This window comes from Thalassophryne amazonica, chromosome 1, assembly GCF_902500255.1.
Source record: "Thalassophryne amazonica chromosome 1, fThaAma1.1, whole genome shotgun sequence".
Taxonomy (NCBI): Eukaryota; Metazoa; Chordata; class Actinopteri; order Batrachoidiformes; family Batrachoididae; genus Thalassophryne; species Thalassophryne amazonica.
The window spans coordinates 7,730,552-7,751,985 of NC_047103.1; the positions used below are offsets into that span (position 1 = coordinate 7,730,552).

The 21,434-nt window shown below is 42.8% G+C and overlaps 1 protein-coding gene across 2 annotated transcripts in view; it reads right to left on the reverse strand.

Moving 5' to 3' along the window:
• The window catches only part of pdk3a (pyruvate dehydrogenase kinase, isozyme 3a), a 63,994-nt gene that overhangs the window by 16,863 nt on the left and 25,697 nt on the right, over window positions 1-21,434 (reverse strand). For both annotated transcript variants that reach the window (XM_034195150.1, XM_034195084.1), the window contains exons 2-6: window positions 8,036-8,177; window positions 7,886-7,957; window positions 5,979-6,163; window positions 5,511-5,600; window positions 5,224-5,301 (exon numbers count right to left, since the gene is read on the reverse strand). In XM_034195150.1, the coding sequence (XP_034051041.1) occupies window positions 5,224-5,301; window positions 5,511-5,600; window positions 5,979-6,163; window positions 7,886-7,957; window positions 8,036-8,177 (567 nt within the window). The remainder of the gene's footprint in view (window positions 1-5,223; window positions 5,302-5,510; window positions 5,601-5,978; window positions 6,164-7,885; window positions 7,958-8,035; window positions 8,178-21,434) is intronic.

Consider the following 21,434-nt stretch of genomic DNA (forward strand, 5'->3'; position numbering starts at 1 on the left):
CTTAGTTATGCTGCTATAGACTTAGACTGCTGGGGGGTTCCCATGATGCACTGAGTGTTTCTTTCTCTTTTTGCTCTGTATGCACCACTCTGCATTTAATCATTAGTGATTGATCTCTGCTCCCCTCCACAGCATTCTTTTTCCTGGTTCTCTCCCTCAGCCCCAACCAGTCCCAGCAGAAGACTGCCCCTCCCTGAGCCTGGTTCTGCTGGAAGTTTCTTCCTGTTAAAAGGGAGTTTTTCCTTCCCACTGTCGCCAAGTGCTTGCTCACAGGGGGTCGTTTTGACCGTTGGGGTTTTTCCGTAATTATTGTATGGCTTTGCCTTACAATATAAACACCTTGGGGCAACTGTTTGTTGTGATGTGGCGCTATATAAATAAAATTGATTTGATTTTAATAATTGTCTTTAACACAGAAGACAACACAAATTAATTTACAGTGGCCTATTTTTTTTCCAACAAAATTAAACAACACTCCCTAAATAAAATTAAATGTGACGTTTAGCATGGTCTTTCTATGTTTGAGAAATATAAGTAGAAAGTCCTGTGGGCCACAAAGCACAAGACCAGTCAGCACCACAGTCTACTGTCAGGACCAAAGACAGAAACCCACACAAATGATTTTCATTCTATGTTACATCATCTATGATTATGTAGTAGGGCTGCAACAAACGATTATTTTGATCATCAATGAATCTGATGGGGTTTCGACATGATTAATCGATTAATCGGATTAGCGGGGAATTTTTTAAAAATGTGCCAGGGAAACAATTTTTCTCTCCTTCCATCACTTTATTTAACAACAGAACATTATTTGAAAACTTAAAATACTTGAAAATCAACAAATCGTCAAATGTCCCTTGGCTGTTAAAATATAAAATAATAAAGAATAAAACAGTTTACAAAAAAAACAAAAATAATTATTTCAAATGGCATTGCTTTACTGTGGGTTCACCACCTGCAGAGGGGGCCATGGGGGTCGGGTGCAGAGAGGATTGGGTGGCGGTCGAGGGCGAGTGGCCCAGCGGCCCGGTCCATGCTCACAGCCCCTGGCTGTTGGGACGTGGAATGTCACCTCGCTGGGGGGCAAGGAGCCTGAGCTTGTGCGGGAGGTTGAGAGATACCGACTAGAGATAGTCGGGCTCACCTCCACGCACAGCATGGGCTCTGGTACCCAACTCCTGGAGAGGGGCTGGACGCTTCATTTTTCTGGCGTTGCCCACGGGGAGAGGCGGAGAGCTGGGGTTGCATTGGTTATTGCTCCCCAGCTCAGTCGCCATGTGTTGAAGTTCACTCCGGTGAACGAGAGGGTCGCGTCCCTACGCCTTCGGGTCGGGGACAGGTCTCTCACCGTTGTCTCGGCCTACGGGCCGAGCGGCAATGTAGAGTACCCGACCTTCCTGGAGTCCCTGGGAGGGGTACTAGATAGCGCTCCGACTGGGGACTCCATTGTTCTCCTGGGGGATTTCAAAGCCCACGTGGGCGGCGACAGTGAGACCTGTAGGGGGGTGATCGGGAAGCACGGCCTTCCCGATCTGAACCCGAGTGGTGTTCAGTTGTTGGACTTCTGTGCTAGTCACAGTTTGTCCATCACGAACACCATGTTCGAGCACAAGGGTGTCCATAAGTGCACGTGGCACCAGGACACCCTGAGCCGGAGGTCGATGATCGACTTTGTAGTCGTATCATCTGACCTTCGGCCACGTGTCTCGGACACTCGAGTAAAGAGAGGGGCAGAGCTGTCGACCGATCACCACCTGGTGGTGAGTTGGATCCGCTGGGAGGGGAGGAAGCCGGTCAGACCTGGCAGGCCCAAACGTATCGTGAGGGTCTGCTGGGAACGACTGGCGGAACCCTCTGTCAGGGAGGTCGCAAGGTCTCTGGTGCCTGTCGCGGCGGCAATCCCTGAACCCGGTGGTGGACACCGGAAGTAAGGGATGCCATCAAGCTGAAGAAGGAGTCCTACTTATCTTTGTTGGTAGGTGGGATCCCAGAGGCAGCTGACGGGTACCAGCAAGCCAAGCGTGCCGCAGCCCGTGCAGTCGCAGAGGCAAAAACTTGGGACTGGGAGGAGTTCGGGGAGGCTATGGAGGAGGACTATCGGTCGGCCTCGAAGAGATTCTGGCAAACCGTCCGATGCCTCAGGAGGCGGAAGCAGCTCTCCACCAGCACTGTTTACGGTGCGGGTGGGGAGCTGTTGACCCTGACTGGGGATGTTGTTGGGCGGTGGAAGGAGCACTTCGAGGATCTCCTCAATCCCATCGTCACGTCTTCCGAAGAGGAAGCAGAGACTGGGGACCCAGAGGCGGACTCATCCATTAACCAGGAAGAAGTCACCGAGGTGGTTAGAAAGCTCCTCGGTGGCAAGGGTCCTGGGGTTGATGAAATCCGTCCTGAGTACCTTAAGTCTCTGGATGTTGTGGGAATGTCTTGGCTGACACGCCTCTGCAACATCGCGTGGCAATCAGGGACAGTGCCTCTGGACTGGCAGACCGGGGTGGTGGTCCCTCTGTTTAACAAGGGGGACAGGAGGGTGTGTTCCAACTATAGGGGGATCACACTCCTCAGCCTCCCCGGTAAGGTCTATTCCAGAGTACTGGAGAGGAGAATTCGACCAATGGTTGAACCTCAGAGTGCTCCGGGAGTACGGGGTCCGGGGTCCTTTGCTAAGGGCTATCCGGTCCCTGTACGACCGCAGCAGGAGCTTGGTTCGCATTGCCAGTAGTAAGTCAAACCTGTTTCCAGTGCACGTTGGCCTCCAACCAGGGCTGCCCTTTGTCACCGGTTCTATTCATTATTTTTATGGACAGAATTTCTAGGCGCAGCCAGGTTGTAGAGGGTGTCTGGTTTGGGAACCACAGAATCTCGTCTCTGCTGTTTGCGGACGAAGTGGTTCTGTTGGCTTCGTCAAATCAGGACCTTCAGCGTGCACTGGGGCGGTTTGCAGCCGAGTGTGAGGCGTCCGGGATGAAGATCAGCACCTCCAAATCCGAGGCCATGGTTCTCGACTGGAAAAAGGTGCTTTGCCCTCTTCAGGTCAGTGGAGTGTCCTTGCCTCAAGTGGAGGAGTTTAAGTATCTCGGGGTCTTGTTCACAAGTGAGGGACGGATGGAGCGTGAGATTGATAGACGGATCAGTGCAGCATCTGCAGTGATGCGGTCGCTGTATCGGACCGTCGTGGTGAAGACAGAGCTGAGTAGGGGGGCAAAGCTCTCGATTTACCGATCGATCTACATTCCGATCCTCACCTACGGTCATGAGATTTGGCTAATGACCGAAAGAACGAGATCGCGAGTACAAGCGGCCGAGATGAGTTTCCTCCACAGGGTGGCTTGGCGCTCCCTTAGAGATAGGGTGAGGATCTCGGTCACTCGGGAGGAGCTCGGAGTCGAGCCGCTGCTCCTCCACGTCGAAAGGAGTCAGTTGAGGTGGCTCGGGCATCTTTTCCGGATGCCCCCGGACGCCTCGCTGGAGAGGTGTTCCGGGCATGTCCCATTGGGAGGAGGCCCCGGGGAAGACCCAGGACACGCTGGAGGGATTACATCTCTCGGCTGGCTTGGGAACGCCTTGGGGTTCCCCCGGAGGAGCTGGGGGAGGTGTGTGTGGATCGGGAGGTCTGGGCGGCTTTGCTTGAGCTGCTGCCCCCGCGACCCGACTCCGGCTAAAACAGAAGAAAATGGATGGATGGATGGATGGCATTGCTTTATCAAAGTGCTGAGTTGCCAAAAAACAACATTGAAACATAGAAATGTTATAAAATATATGGTGAAAAAAAAGAGATTTTTGTTGCTGCAAATGAGCAATTGGCATAACCAGTTAACCATAAAACCTAAATCAAAAACTGTAGCCTGACTCATTATATGTGCAACATTCTCTGTATAACTATGTGATCATTTCACAATGACACAAAATTCATTATTAGTTATTATTACTACTGTTGCTATTATTATTAATATATAAATAAAAATTTAAAAATATTATAATTTGTAATACATCTGACTCTTTTACGACAACAAACGCTGAGCCATTAATTATTATACAGAAAACAAATGCACAAACATGCTGAAATGCCAGCAGCTTAATGCTAACTTTAACATTGAAAACGCCATAGATATGCTAAGGCGTTAGCATAAAATACATCTATCAACTGTTTCAGAAGACCATAACAGGTCAGTTTAACATAAAAAAGGTAAATATTCCTCACAGTCATGTGCTCTTTAGGGTTTCAGTGGGGAAAAATTAAGATAAAGCAAAATAAAACAAATGAAACCAACGAAGCAGCAGCTCGAAGCACTCCTTCATTGGTTCAAGATTCAAAGCAAAGCTCGGTTGATTATATGGAAGAAACGAAACATTTGTGGTAAAACAAAGTTATTTAGCATCGATGACTAAATTAGTTGACAACTATTTTAATAATCGATTTTAATCGATTAACTTGATTAGTTGTTTCAGCTCTATTATGTAGTATGTCTGATATTTATATTTGCAAACTTTTTTTAATTTTCACTTTTGATAGTCTGTGTGCTTCTTACCCTGTGTGCTGCTATAAAACGCTGCTGGAAACTCAATTTCCCTGAGGGACTCTTCCCAAGGGATCAATAAAGTTCTCTTTAATTTAATCTATGTGACAGTGAAACAAATATGAACACTGGAGTGAAATGCACCTCGTCTTGGGAACTAACGTGCATTTGCAGATTGTTGCCTTTAAGGTGCTCAGTTTGGACTTGTGCCAAATGCTGCACACCTCCTGTGACACACCATTTTCAAAGAACATTCATTTTGAGCTGTTAAAGGTTCCATAAATGACATTATAATTTAAAATGCACGTGTCCTTCTTAATGTGCAAGTTTTCTGCGTAAATCAGCCACAAAATGTTCACTAACATAACACGCAAAGGTTTGGAAAACCCACACAATTTAGTACTCGTTTATTTACCCTTCACATCCATAAACTGGTTTTGCACTCACTTTCTCAATGGGTATAATTCTGATGTACATGACAACAGAAACAGATCCAAACATCCCAAAAATGACATAAAATCCACTGAGAGGTTTCTCAGAACTATTTCTGGATATGCACATGGATTTAATATAACCAATAAACGGCTGGTGAGGGACAAATAGATGTAATTCCAACAATGCTGCCAAACGTGGTGGTGGTTGGTGGTGTGACCACAGCTCTGTGTGTTTTTCACGTGGATTACTGCACAAAAACAAGTCTTACTGTTGAACTCTTCTATCTTGAGCTCGGGGGAAGCCAGGTAGTTCTTCTCACAGAGCATCTTTGCGGTTTCATAAGCATCTGTTGGTGGACAGAGTGGAGAGTCAGGCTCAACCAGGGGGTTGTTATTTCTTTTGGACCTACATGGTGTCAGCAAGAGAATTTTCACAAATTTCTACAGCTGTGGAAACAGACACTTTGTTTGGTTGGGATCACTTATTTCCTCCACATTTTGCACCAGCTATAAAAAGTGTTCATTCATTCATTCTTTTTTAATTTCTTGCACTCACCTTTGACGACTTCTGCCACATCACAGTTTGGATCAATACTGCCGATGTGTTTGGGGTGAGCCGGGTTGGTGTCGTTGCCAAAGAGGAGCGCTGAAGAGAAACACAAAGAAAACAGCACGTCTAAAATCAAAGTCCAAGTCTGGATCCAGCTGATGATTGAGACTCTTTTCCTGCTATAAAGTACAAAGTGTAGCCACGCGTATCACTGAGTTAGCAGTTAGCATGTTGGCAAATGGCGCCACAATAAAGATAAAAAAAAAAAAAAAAAATCATCCAGGAAACTCAAACCAGATCCAGATCCTCCCCCAACATCTAATCTGTTTGAGTTTATAAAACTGAACCCTGCAAAATAAATGTGTCTACAGACAGAGATAATTACAGGAATCATTTTGGATTACATGTTCCCCCAGTCAGGCACGCAAAGAGCCTAACTGGTCCAGATGGACCAGCCTGGTTCCTGAGACTCACTGTGCTGGTTGATCAGCATGCGGAAGGAGATGCGGTTGGTGTAGAAGCGGTCGAGGAAATACTGGATGTTGCTGCTGGTGGTGAGATCAAAGCCAAACTTCTCCTTGTACTCGATGACTCCCTGAGCCATGGTCGGAATCACATCGTTGTGGCGGTTACGGATCTCAATCAGCAACTCCAGAAAACTGAAAAGAAGAAAAGGAATTGTGCAAAATAAAATGTTACACTTTGTTCATAAGTAGATCCAGTTGCAACTGTGAAAATTTAATTCTTCAACTGCAAAATTAACTCAAAATAACTCAGGAACAGACCTTCAAAGGGGAGTTAATGGTGGTAATAAGGACGGAGCAGGAGCTTTTCCTTCACCACGTACATACATCCAGTCTACGTATATGTAGAACCTACAACCTTCTGGCCTAAAGGCTTCAAGAAAGTTTGCTCCTAAACAAAACTATCAAGTGAAGATTTGTGAGCGAGCAGCGAGCACACAGAGGGTCATCATCACGCCAGAGGGCACTGATCCAAGTGCTCTGATCAGTCTACATCATAGGACCTGTGAAGGACAGTCAATCAATCAATCAATTTTTTATATAGCGCCAAATCACAACAAACAGTTGCCCCAAGGCGCTTTATATTGTAAGGCAAGGCCATACAATAATTACGTAAAACCCCAACGGTCAAAACGACCCCCTGTGAGCAAGCACTTGGCTACAATGGGAAGGACAGTAAGAACTACAGCAATCCCCTGTTGCCAGGGCAGTTCTAGAGTCCACCAAAGTGTGTACCACATCTGGTCCACATCAGATTGAAAATCAAATTCTTTGAGTTTTGTCAAAATAAGTTATTTAAGGGCAATTTCAGAGTCAGCCTTCATTGATAGGATTAGAAGAAATCAGCAGAAGGACCTGGGAGGATTAGAACCCCACGCAGACAGGCAGGCGAGACTCGGAAACAGGAGAAGTTGGCCCGACGCAAACACAGCCCCAAGTGTGAACTCGGTAAGGGCTAACCCTACCCCAACCCATGCTAACTTTTTAACCTGGGCTATGTTCTCCTAAGCGCCAAGTTCTCTTGGTATCATGACCTTGCCCTCAGTGATTGACCTTTGCTTGGTAATTCTGGAATCCACCTTCACTTGTGGACCAGGATGAAACAAATCAGACTGAAAAACTTTAATTTTGACCTTTGGTCTTAATCATTGACCACACTGGACATCGGCTGGACAATACCAGAATCCACCTACATAAAGTGGGTGGACATCAAAGTAAAAACCCAAATTATAGCCTCTGACCCCAATGATCTTGACATTTGCCAAGAAAAACTCTTTAGAGGTTCTTTGAGGTCGACCGTCATCCACGTGTCAGGTTTGGTGGACCTCGGCCAAGGGACGTGGGAGGAGTTAAAGCCATTATTTTCGTTTTCACTGAGCTGACAATTGCTGGTGAAAGCTTTCCTGAAAACACAATTACCCACATTCCATCTGTGTTTATCAGCTCTGTGCGGCTGTTTATCACACGGCCATTGTTATCGTGTAAATAGATAGAGATACTTGCACAGCCAGCAGAGGTCAACTTTTCAGAAGAAGGGACGTGAACATACCTCACTTATAGGTCTGCAAATGTCGAAACAATAACAAACTGACTGCAGCTTTCTGCCTGAAAAGTCCTTTATAACAGCTGGCCAGGTCAAGAACACCCTCCAGGAGGATGAAGCATCAAGAAAATAATTCCAGAGATGTAAATCATTGGTAACCCTTAAACACAGGAGGGGGTGGGGTTAGAGAACGGTGCCAATGTAGCCTCAAAGCTGTGGCATGAAACTCGACATTTTTAGAGCTCCACGAACGAACCACATTCAGCCAAAAGCTTCAAGGTCAACTATCTGGTCTCTCTGGCTGTGTGACTCACTCAGTGAGAACATGAGTGTCTTCTGGTTTCCGGTTCTCGTAATCCAGCAGCTCCACAAAGCTCTGCATGTACCTGATACAGCAGACAGAGGTTAAAGGTCAACTCGTGCAGCGCCATAAACCTTATCACCTGGCTGAAAAGGTTCCTCACCACTTCTGAACCCGTCTGACGGATGGCTGGTTGAGCAGTTTGTCGGGGAGCAGGTTGACTTCCCTCATGGTGTTGGCCAGTCGCACCGGTAACTCCTTACGCAGGAACATGTATGACGTTTTCTCACACGCATTGTTGGTGCCTGAAATACACAAACGTCACGCCATCAACAGCGTATCTTAAAATAAATAAATAAATTAAAACTACAGAAAACAACCCAATTAATGACAGCTCACAATTCAGTAAAATACAACAGACATTGATATAAGCATGGATATAAGGCAGTTTTTCAGGAAGAAGGAGGCTGACTTGGCTGAGGTTCACGTCTCCGGGGAGGCGTCACCAGAAACAGGTAAATGAATAATTTAAATTCTGTTTGTAAAATGTGTAGTGTTAGGCGGCCGTGCTGGCGGAGGATAGATGCTCTTAGATGAGCTGAAAATCCCAGAAGGCTCGGTACGACTGGTGACTTTTCCCACACATAAATTCAGTGATATTTTTCTCTCGCTGCATCACTTCCTTGTATTGCTTCATTGGTCTGTACTGTACACACATTTGCGAAGACTTCTGAAGCGCTGCCGAGGCCCACTCCCTCATTTTGCTGGTGTTCTGTGGTGCGGGAGTTGAGAGTAAACAGCACTTTATGAAACTAGAGATCATTACTTAGTGTTGGTGCAACAACGTTACTTATGCAATTCATGCATTTATACAGTTACTCTTGTAAATATTTGTCAAATTAGTTATTGATTAGACTACTCATATAATGTTGCAACATTTAAATGTAAATATCATGTATTTCAATGATTTATTCTGTTTTCCACTTCCATTTACTTGGGAATATAAAACTTTTTCATCAAGTTTGCATATTTAGTGTATTTACAGTAGTGTTCAGTAGTGTGACTAAAAAGATTAATCCAGGTTTTGAGTATATTTCTTATTGTTACATGGGAAACAAGGTACCAGTAGATTCAGAAGATTCTCACAAATCTAATAATACCAAGTATTCATAATATGCACACTCTTAAGGCTATGAAATTGGGCTATTAGTAAAAATACTAGCAGCATTTGCTGTTGATGCTACAAACTCAAAACTATTATGTTCAAACTGCTTTTTTTTTAGCAATCCTGTGAATCACTAAACTAGTATTTACGTAGTTGTATAACCACAGTTTTCCATGATTTCTTCACATCTGCGAGGCATGGAGTCAACCAACCTGTGGCACATTTCAGCTGTTATTCAACTCCAAGATTCTTTAACAGCATTCGACAATTCATTCATATTTCTTGGTTTTGCTTCAGAGACAGCTTTTTTGATGTCACCCCACAAGTTCTCAATTGGATTTAGATCCGGGGATTGGGCAGGCCACTCCAAAACATTAATTTTGTTGGTTTGGAACCGAGGTTTTGCTTGTTTACTAGTGTGCATTGTCATGTTGAAACACCCATTTCAAGGGCATGTCATCTTCAGCATAAGGCAACATGACCTCTTCAAGTATTTTGACATATCCAAACTGATCCATGATACCTGGTATGCGATATATAGGCCCAGCACCATAGTAGGAGAAACATGCCCATATCATGATGATTGCACCACCATGCTTCACTGTCTTCACTGTGAACTGTGGCTTGAATTCAGAGTTTGGGGGTCGTCTCACAAACTGTCTGCGGCCCTTGGACCCAAAAAGAACAATTTTACTCTCATCAGTCCACAAAATATTCCTCCATTTCTCTTTAAGCCAGTTGATATGTTCTTTGGCAAATTGTAACCTCTTCTGCACATGTCTTTTATTTAACAGAGGTACTTTGCAGTTGATTCTTGCAAATAAATTAGCTTCACACAGGCGTCTTCTAACTGTCACAGCACTTACAGGTAACTCCAGACTGTCTTTGATCATCCTGGAGCTGATCAATGGGTGAGCCTTTGTCATTCTGGTTATTCTTCTATTCATTTTGATGGTTGTTTTCTGTTTTCTTCCACGCATCTGTTTTTTTTTGTCCATTTTAAAGCATTGGAGATCATTGTAGATGAACAGCCTATAATTTTTTGCACCTGCGTATAAGTTTTCCCTTCTCCAATCAACTTTTTAATCAAACTACATTGTTCTTCTGAACAATGTCTTGAACATCCCATTTTCCTCAGGCTTTCAAAGAGAAAGCATGTTCAACAGGTGCTGGCTTCATCCTTAAATAGGGGACACCTGATTCACACCTGTTTGTTCCACAAAATTGACGAACTCACTGACTGAATGCCACACTACTATTATTGTGAACACCCCCTTTTCTACTTTTTTACTAATAGCCCAATTTCACACTTTTATAGTTATCTTTACAATGAAAGTGTGTTAAGAAATTTGTTCTAGTAGTCTATGATGACTTTTTCGCCTTTTTTCAGCATCATTATATGCAAATATTGATGTTTTGTGCTTGTCCCACACCCAGACTTTTGATCTTCAATGATAAAAATGAATGGTAAAGAAACGTTTTTTCTAATGTTTTTAAAATATCTTTGAATAAAATATCAGTAAAATAATCAAACATAATTGGGGTATTCAATGTCATACAACTGTTGTGATTTTATTAAACAAAATGTAGTTGTCCCACACTATTGCCGTAATTTCCACCACAACACTGTAATGGGACATACAGTTTGTATGAAAGATTGTTTGGGTAGTTTTAGTTTCTATGGAGATAAACAGTGACATCAGAGCACATGTATATAGCGCCAAATCACAACAAACAGTTGCCCCAAGGCGCTTATACTGTAAGGCAATGGTGTGGTGGAAATTACATTTACAAGGCCAATAGTGCCCGTAGTTAAAGAATCACCCGTAAACACATGATGGTAAACATAATCAACTGCTGCTTTAAGTTGTGACAATTAATCAACATCTTCCACTTGTTATCCAAGATCAGGTTGCTATGGCAGCAGGCCATGGAAGGTAGCCTCCAATCTCGTGGTCCAACTAGGCCTCGCTTGTGTGTGAGACCTCAAGATACTTGAATGTCTTCGCTAAGAAGCAAAATCTTAGTACCCACCAGGAGGAAGTGATTCATTTCCATCAGAGTACCATGGCCACAGGGCTGGAGGTCTTAATACTAACACCAATCCCTCACATCTATCCAGAAAATATCACCAAGTGCACTGGAGGTTATGTTCTAAAGGATCTATCAGAACTACTCTCCAAAAGTACAGGAACAACAAGGCCGATTATCCTGTTTTTGCGCCACGCTGAGGACTTTTGAGTTTGAGATCAAACGACAAACACGAAAAGATACTTTAGAATGTCAGCTTTTATGTTTATTTCCTGGTATATACAGTAGTATTCAGAATAATAGTAGTGCTATGTAACTAAAAAGATTAATCCAGGTTTTGAGAATATTCCTTATTGTTACATGGGAAACAAGGTACCAGTAGATTCAGTAGATTCTCACAAATCCAACAAGACCAAGCATTCATGATATGCACACTCTTAAGGCTGTGAAATTTGGCTATTAGTAAAAAAAAAAAAAAAAAAAGCAGAAAAGGGGGTGTTCACAATAATAATAATGTGGCATTCAGTCAGTGAGTTCATCAGTTTTGTGGAACAAACAGGTGTGAATCAGGTGTCCCCTATTTAAGGATGAAGCCAGCACCTGTTGAACATGCTTTTCTCTTTGAAAGCCTGAGGAAAATGGGACGTTCAAGACATTGTTCAGAAGAACAGCGTAGTTTGATTAAAAAGTTGATGAGCAGATCCGTGTCACTTTCAACACTAATATTTCAGTGTGTGGGTGTGTGTCAGAGTAAGTTCAATACTTTCCTGACACGATTTAATGTTAATTAATTTTACTGGCTCGATATCCAAGTCAGAACAGCATTTTAACATGTATTTTGTGAGTGTTTTTCTGAGTGTGTTCAGTCGCGAATCCCCATTGAAAAGGTATTAACATCCAGGAACTTCGTCAGTATTTTGCGCGGTTAGGTGGCGTCATGTCGCTGTCCATGAAGGGACGTTGGCGTTTAGTAGGCAGTGTTGGGAGTGTGGACTCTAGTAGTCATATATAAGCTCTTTGTTGGTGCCTGTGGCAGGGAATCTCAGAACGAGGCTCATCTTCCCCCCAATCAGTGACGTCACCGGCCTGACCTGCATAAATGGCGGCAGCCGGTCAATGTCAAAGACACTCAGAACACGACTGAAACATGGTTTTCTGTAGATGTTTTATGGTCTTTAGAGTTTCTTCAACTATCAAAAGAACACTTTTTTGTGTGTATTTATTCATGCTATAAATAATCCATGGGCATTTCTGTTCCCCTTTAAACTCACACAGGACCACATGCATCCCACATGACGCTCTAGTGGTTAAGTGTTGGGCTTGACAGCAGAGGATCCTCTGTTCAAATCCCAGCCTGACCGTAAAATCACTAAGGGGCCTTGGGTAAGGTCCTTAATCCCCTCGTTGCTCCCGGTGTGTAGTGAGCACCTTGTATGGCAGCAGCCTGACATCGGGGTGAATGTGAGGCATTATTGTAAAGTGTTTTGAGTGTCTGATGCAGATGGAAAAGCACTATATAAATGCAGTCCATTTGACATTTATTTAGAATTTACCTGGAAAAATTTAACACTTTTTTATTATTACACCAAATTTAAAAAGCAAACAATTATTAAAGCAACAAACATGCTGGAGGCAATGTGGTCAAATAAATGCAAACCATACACACGTCTTCTAATGCTGCCCCAAAATAGAACTGTTGTGGGATAATGTGAACCCTGGGATAAAGGATGTGCTTGGATACAGGATTACCAAGGAGTTCTCCACCCTGTATTTGAGAAATATAAACAAAGTAGTACTGAAAGAGGACAATTATCTGGTAAAACTTCTTCTCATGGCTGGAAGGAAGACCATAACAAGGAAGCGGCTTGCTTCAGACCCTCCTATACATAAAGAATGGTTAGATATAGTACAGGAAATGTGTAATGAAAAAAATGAGATTAAGATTTTTTTTTTATTATTATTATTATTTTAATAGGATGTGGAGCAAATGAATACGTTATATAAATAAAGACATTAACATTTAAAAAAAATTTTTTCTCTTTATCGAAATGAAAATGTTAACTGAAACTGTAACCCCGCCCACCCGTTCGCTTTAAAATAACTAAATTCCAACAAAACTGTCAAATTTACTGTTTGAACTCTGAAGTAATAACCTCAAATTCTTTGAGTTTAGCTTCTTACATATCAATATTTTCTGGTTCCTTTACTCCTCTCTGACCGTAAACTCAATATTTTTTTGGTTGTGGACAAAACAAGATATTTGAAGACGTCATATTGGGCTTTTGGAAACATCGACTGACATTTTTCACCATTTTCTGACATTTTATTGACTACTCAAGTCAACTAATGGATTAATTCAAAAAATAATCAATAGATAAAACAGATAATTAATCGTTAGCTGCAGAGTTAAACTGACCTGAGCTAGCCAAAACTAGTGCAGAAAGAACATCTATTCACATGATGTTCCCACTAAGTTTGATCCATGTCAGGCTTCTTGGTTGTGGAGACACACAAAAACGAGAATTTTTCAGACCATGTTTTCCAAGACCATCGACCAAACTACTCCAAAATCTAATCACCTCTAGATATGTATCAAAGTTATTTGGTTGTTAAGTCTGACGTAACGCGTCACATGATTTTCAACTTCTGGGTCCAAAAATAAATAAATAAATAAATTAAAATATGCATGCTTTGTCAGCTGTTTCTGGCCATTGGTCGTCTTCATCAGCTGAGCTTCTTTTGAAGCCAAAACCTCACAGGCAGAGTTCTCAGATGTGCGACCGAGGCAACAGGTCGGAAACATCACCGGAGCTGTCGTTTTATAGGTTCCCAGCCGATGACAAACAGAAACAGAAGTGGCTACAACTGATCATGTCGGGCCCCCACCCTGGCCTTTCTGTTTTGATTGCTGACGCTGTAGCGGCTGTACAGATCATTTATGAAATTAATCTCCTCAATTTACATAACCATAAGTGTTTGGACCTGGAAACAGACTTATCACATAATGTGTTACGTCAGAGTTTAACAGTCCAACATTCCCACCAAATCTGAAGGAAATCTGTTGAGCCATTTTTTATTTACAGCAGTTTCTCAACTGTATCCAGGCCAAGGACCACTTAACCATTAAACATAATCTTGGGGACCACCTAACCCCCCAAATATCCAAAAACAACATGTCAGCATATTACTCCAACAGGATAATACCACCTGTTAGACTTTGGGGTCATTTTAACCAGTTTGAGAAACACTTGCATTGATATTAATGATATTAATTAAAAATGTGATATTTTACCAATGTACTCACAGACCACTAGGGGTCACTTGCTGAAAGGCTGATTTACAGTATCTTGTCCACACACACACACACACACACACACACACACACACACACACACACACACACACACACACACACACACACACACACACACACACACACACACACACACACAAGTGAAAACAGTACCCTGCTCCCCATGTCACTGAGGCGTAAGGTACAAAATCCACTGAAGTCGGCCATATTTCCTCATGTGTACTACACCACTAACACAGACTATTTAAAAAAAAAAAAAAAAAAAAAAAAAAGAAAAGCAGACCTCTAATTGTGTTGCTATTTTAACGAAGAGTAGATTTTTAGGTGCCCCACTGACTGTCACAGAATACTTTCAAAACTCACTTTCAAAAACAAATATGACATGGATTGTAAAAAAAAAAAAAAAAATGCATCAAATTACTGGTTTGACAAAAACAGTAAAATCCCATAAACATCTTTGTAACAAAGGCAGCGCGTCTTAAACTGGATTCAGTCTGTGAGTATATTATTCTTATGTATTATGGAAATTCATTCATTCATTCACATTCTGCTGCTTACTGTCCCGGTCCAGGTCGCGGTGGCAGTGGACCAAGCAGCTCATCCCAAACTCCCCGATCCTCAACCAAGTCCTCCAACTCTTCTTCCCGCCTGGCGTTCCCAAGCCTACTGGGAAATCTAATCCCTTCATCACATCGCATCGAAAGGAGCCAACTGAGGTGGTTCGGGGATCCAGTGAGGATGCCCCGTGGTCGTCTCACTGAGGGAGGTCTGCCAGGCATGTCCACCTGGGAGGAGACCCAGAGGAACACCCAGGAAATCTATTTAGGAATCAGTCACTTTTGAGTCAGCGTGCACGTGTGCATCAGTTAGGTGCAGTTATGTAACACGTTAAATCCTGGGGGTAATCATTTAAAATGTGCTTCTGGCTGACAGGAAAAACCTCCAGATGCTTCTAATGGAATAATGGGAATGGTTCATTAAACCAAAGACTTCAAAGGCGAACGTGACGAGTTCGGGATTTAGTGTCTCCTGGACTCTGTGAGACCACACTGACCTGCGTGTGACCTCACACAAAACACAAAGTTAGACGCACTGTTTTTTTTATGTCATTTTAGAAGGTCAAACTTGATGCTGTCGCTGAATAAACAGCCGTGTTTTTTTTGTCTCTGTGTGACAAGCAGACTTCCCAGGATTCAGCACAACAACGCGAGGGGCGGGGCACATCAAACAGACACACGGACGGCAGACGCTCAATGACGTGGAAGGTGCTCTTTCAGGAAATGCTCCAGTATTTTTGTCCAGTTGATACCCAGACTGCAGCTTGTTGTTGTGAGATTAGTGACACTTCTGGGGCGTCTGAAAGAACAAACTGTACAACGGTTTCATCTGTAATGGATTAAGAAAAGCCTCGAGTTCATAAAATGACTTCAACAACCATCATGTCGGGTTTTTAACATCATCTCCACCAAACCACCAAATCCTGATTGGTTTTACTGCTTTATATGACATTTACATTCTATAAACATGTAATAATGTTCTGCAACAAGCAATGATAAGTTTCTTAAACAGTTAATCCTTCAGGTTAAGGTCAATTCTACCCAACTAGGTATTCGATTGAAGGTCAACCCTGACAATGCCCTGAAAGGGTTTGGTTCAGCAAAGATCAAAGCCAATGGGTTCAAGGTCACTGGTGTCTAAATTGAGATTAGTGGGGTCAAAGGCCTTTTTTAATTTAACCTTTATTTAACCAGGCTAGTCCCATGAGATTGAGACCTCTTTTGCAAGGGAGACCTGGACAAATATAAAGTTTCCAATTCACCTAACCTGCATATCTTTAAATGTGGGAGGAAACCCACGCAAACACGGGGAGAACATGCAAACTCCACAGGTGGGAATCAAACCTATGACCTTCTTGCTGTGAGGTATCAGTGCAAACCAATAAGTCACCATGCTGTCGTTAACAGGCTCGTTAAGAGGCTTTTAATGAGCCTTTCATTGGATTCAGGTGTGTTGGAGCAGGGAGACAACTAAGAGTATCAGGAAGGTAGCTCTCGAGGACCGAACTTGAGCACCCCTGGACTAATCCCTTCAGACAAATAAGAATAAGCATTAACCTGTCAACAGTCAGTGTTTTAATCTTAGAAACAGGTGTTTTTTTGCGACTTGGTCCAAGAAAATGTTAACATTCGTAATAAGAAGTGTATTTCATAGTCTAATCGTTTAGACTTTTACAAAATCAAAGACAAAATAATAAATCCCACAAATGTCTGGTGGCCATATGGAACTGACAGACCCCCAGGACCACACTTTGAGACCCCTTCAGTCTGCTGTTTGTCACATGGTCGTGTTGTATATACAATCAACAGTCGTAGACAGGGAGAGCTGTGACCCAGAGCCAGCAGCCCCGTGCTGCGGGTTCAGTTACAGTTCGGTTACTAAAAGTAAACTCGTCAGATCACACGCCTCAAGTTTCACTGCAGCCTCTCATGAGCGCTCATCTGTCATCCCATCTGTGCCGCCTCCCACGATCCAGAGCCAATGATCACAAGGTGGCACACGTTTGAGCTACAGTAACACTGGACAGTCCCGGGGGCGGGGGTCTGTCCTTTAAAAGTGAACTCGAGCGCTCGTCAAGTCGCATTTCCAATATTTTATAATCAGCACATCTCAAGAAAATGGCAATAAATGAATTTTAATGATCAGGTTACATTCTCCAAAACAAGCTGAAGGACTTTTAGTGATTTTTAAACGCCACCATCCAAATTAAAATACAACAAAGCACAAAACAGCCTCAAAGCTATAACATAGTTTCCTGATGACATCACTGCTGGGGGTGCAGGTCATAAATTTTAAAGTCCTTCACTGTGATTGGAAAAGAACCGAGCAGAGGATTTGATTGATGGGGTCGATGACCCTACCCTGTACCAATTGTTGTTTAATCAGGGTAAAATAATGGGTGCCTTTGAAACGTTCATCCACACAGTAAAATAACATTTTACTCACTCACTCATCTTCACCCGCTTACTCCAGTTAAGGGTCGGGGGCGGAGCCTATCCCAGCAGCAAAAACTGCATAATCTGAAATAAAATCCTCTGTTTGCCGAAGTATTTAAGATGTTCCTGTGTTTTTATAGCCGTCACTGGAGCTGAGACCTCAGCCACATGTGCTGTGCAGCCAGTACATTCTGAGTGCCGGTCCCAAGACCAGATAAATGAGGAGGGTTGTGTCAGGAAGGGCATCTGGCGTAAAACAAGCCAACCCAACTATGCAGACTAAGAATCGAATTTCCATACCGGATCAGTGGAGGCCCGGGCTAACAACATCCACCACCGGTGCCGCTGCCCAACAGGGTGTCGGTGGAAACTGGGCTACTGCTGGACGAAGACGAAGAAGAGGAGAACGTTTCCACAAAGAAAATAGGAAAACTAGAAGGGTGGAAATGAGATGGGGACTTTGAATGTTGGTAGTATGACTGGTAAAGGGAGAGAGCTGGCTGATATGATGGAGAGGAGAAAGGTAGACACAGAGACAAGACAAAGAGATTGGCAAAAAAGTTTTGGGACAGTTGGAGAGATGAAGAAAGTAGTCAGGACTACAAGGAGATGTGGTGTAAGGTGAAAAGAAGTGGCAAAAGTGAAGGAAAAGGCATTTTGCGTGCTGTACAAGAAGCTGAATATTAAGGAAAGTAACGATTGGCCAGACAAAGGGACAGAGCTGGAAAGGATGTGCAGCAGGTTAGGGTGGTAAAAGATCAAATCAATTTTATTTATATAGCGCCAAATCACAACAGACAGTTGCCCCAAGGCGTTTTATATTGTAAGGCAAAGCCATACAATAATTACGGAAAAACCCCAACGGTCAAAACGACCCCCTGTGAGCAAGCACTTGGCGACAGTGGGAAGGAAAAACTCCCTTTTAACAGGAAGAAACCTCCAGCAGAACCAGGCTCAGGGAGGGGCAGTCTTCTGCTGGGACTGGTTGGGGCTGAGGGAGAGAACCAGGAAAAAGACATGCTGTGGAGGGGAGCAGAGATCAATCACTAATGATTAAATGCAGAGTGGTGCATACAGAGCAAAAAGAGAAAGAAACACTCAGTGCATCATGGGAACCCCATGACTAAGGGATAAGGGCATAACTAAGGCATGGTTCAGGGTCACCTGATCCAGACCTAACTATAAGCTTTTTCAAAAAGGAAAGTTTTAAGCTTAATCTTAAAAGTAGAGAGGGTGTCTGTCTCCCTGATCCGAATTGGGAGCTGGTTCCACAGGAGAGGAGCCTGAAAGCTGAAGGCTCTGCCTCCCATTCTACTCTCACAAACCCTAGGAACTACAAGTAAGCCTGCAGTCTGAGAGCGAAGCGCTCCATTGGGGTGATATGGTACTATGAGGTCCCTAAGATAAGATGGGACCTGATTATTCAAAACCTTATAACTAAGAAGAAGAATTTTAAATTTTATTCTAGAATTAACAGGAAGCCAATGAAGAGAGGCCAATATGGGTGAGATATGCTCTCTCCTTCTAGTCCCTGTTAGTACTCTAGCTGCAGCATTTTGAATTAATTGAAGGCTTTTCAGGGAACTTTTAAGACAACCTGATAATAATGAATTACAATAGTCCAGCCTAGAGGAAATAAATGCATGAATAGTTTTCAGCATCACTCTGAGACAAGACCTTTCTAATTTTAGAGATACTGCGGCAAATGCAAAAGCAGTCATACTAATTTGTTTAATATGCGCATGAATGACATATCCTGATCAAAAATTACTCCAAGATTTCTCGCAGTATTACTAGAGGTTCAGGGTAATGCCATCCAGAGTAAGGCTCTGTTAGACACCATGTTTCTAAGATTTGTGAGGCCAAGTACAATAACTTCAGCTTTATCCGAGTTTAAAAGCAGGAAATTAGAGGTCATCCATGTCTTTATGTCTGTCAGACAATCCTGCAGTTTAGCTAATTGGTGTGTCCCCTCTGGCTTCATGGATAGATAAAGCTGGGTCTCATCTGCGTAACAATGAAAATTTAAGCAATGCTGTCTAATAATACTGCCTAAGGGAAGCATGTATAAAGTGAATAAAATTGGTCCTAGCACAGAACCTTGTGGAACTCCATAATTAACCTTAGTCTGTGAAGAAGATTCCCCATCTACATGAACAAATTGTGATCTATTAGATAAATATGATTCAAACCACCGCAGCGCAGTGCCTTTAATACCTGTGGCATGCTCTAATCTCTGTAATAAATTTTATGGTCAACAGTATCAAAAGCCAGCATGAGGTCTAACAGAACAAGCACAGAGATGAGTCCACTGTCTGAGGCCATAAGAAGATCATTTGTAACCTTCACTAATGCTGTTTCTGTCTATGATGAATTCTAAAACCCTGACTGAAACTCTTCAAATAGGACCATTCCTCTGCAGATGATCAGTTAGCTGTTTTACAACTAACCCTTTCAAGAATTTTTGAGAGAAAGGAAGGTGGAGATTGGCCCTATAATTAGCTAAGATAGCTGGGTCAAGTGATGGCTTTTAAGTAATGGTTTAATTACTGCCACCTTAAAAGCCTGTGGTACATAGCCAACTAATAAAGATAGATTGATCATATTTAAGATCGAAGCATTAATTAAGGTAGGGCTTCCTTGAGCAGCTGGTAGGAATGGGGTCTAACAGCCATGTTGATGGTTGGAGGAACTAACTAATGAAAATAACTCGGACCAGAACAATCGGAGAGAAAGAGTCTAACCAAATACCGGCATCACTGAAAGCAGCCAAAGAGAACGTAATGTCTTTGGGATGGTTAGAGTAATTGTTTCTCTAATAGTTAAAATTTTATTAGCAAAGAAAGTCATGAAGTCATTACTAGTTAAAGTTAAAGGAATACTCAGCTCAATAGAGCTCTGACTCTTTGTCAGCCTGGCTACAGTGCTGAAAAGAAACCTAGTGTTCTTATTTTCTTCAATTAGTGATGAGTAGTAAGATGTCGTAGCTTTACGGAGGGCTTTTTTATAGAGCAACAGACTCTTTTTCCAGGCTAAGTGAAGATCTTCTAAATTAGTGAGACGCCATTTCCTCTCCAACTTACGGGTTATCTGCTTTAAGCTGCGAGTTTGTGAGTTATACCATGGAGTCAGGCACTTCTGATTTAAGGCTTCCACTGTAATGAAACTTATTCCCCACTGCTGGGTAGTCCATTAAAGTAAATGTAAATGTTATTAAGAAATGATCAGACAGAAGGGGTTTTCAGGGGATACTGTTAAGTCCTTCAATTTCCATACCATAAGTCAGAACAAGATCTAAGGTATGATTAAAGTGGTGGGGGACTCATTTACATTTTGAGCAAAGCCAATCGAGTCTAACAATAGATTAAATGCAGTGTTGAGGCTGTCATTCTCAGCATCTGTGTGGATGTTAAAATCGCCCACTATAATTATCTTATCTGAGCTAAGCACTAAAGACCAAAAGTCCGAAAAATTCACAGAGAAACTCACAGTAACGACCGGTGGACGATAGATAACAACAAATAAAACTGTTTTTTGGGACTTCCAATTTGGATGGACTAGAGTAAGAGACAAGCTTTCAAATGAATTAAAGCTCTGTCTGGGTTTTTGATTAATTAATAAGCTGGAGTGGAAGATTGCTGCTAATCCTCCCCCTCAGCCCGTGCTACGAGCGCTCTGGCAGTTAGTGTGACTCGGGGGTGTTGACTCATTTAAACTAACAATCATCCTGCTGTAACCAGGTTTCTGTAAGGCAGAATAAATCAATATGTTGATCAATTATTATATCATTTACTAACAGGGACTTAGAAGAGAGAGGACCTAATGTTTAATAGACCACATTTAACTGTTTCTAGTCTGTGGTGCAGTGAAAGTGCTATATTATATTTATACCAGAGGAGACGGATGCGGCCTGTGGACCCAGAGGAGACGTGTGCAGCTTGTGAATCCAGACAAGAGAGGGACGTTGGCCTGTGGACGGCAGAGGATACAGATGTGGCATATGGACCCACAAGAGAGACGGATGCGGCCTGTGGTCCCAGAGGAGACGGACGCGGCCTGT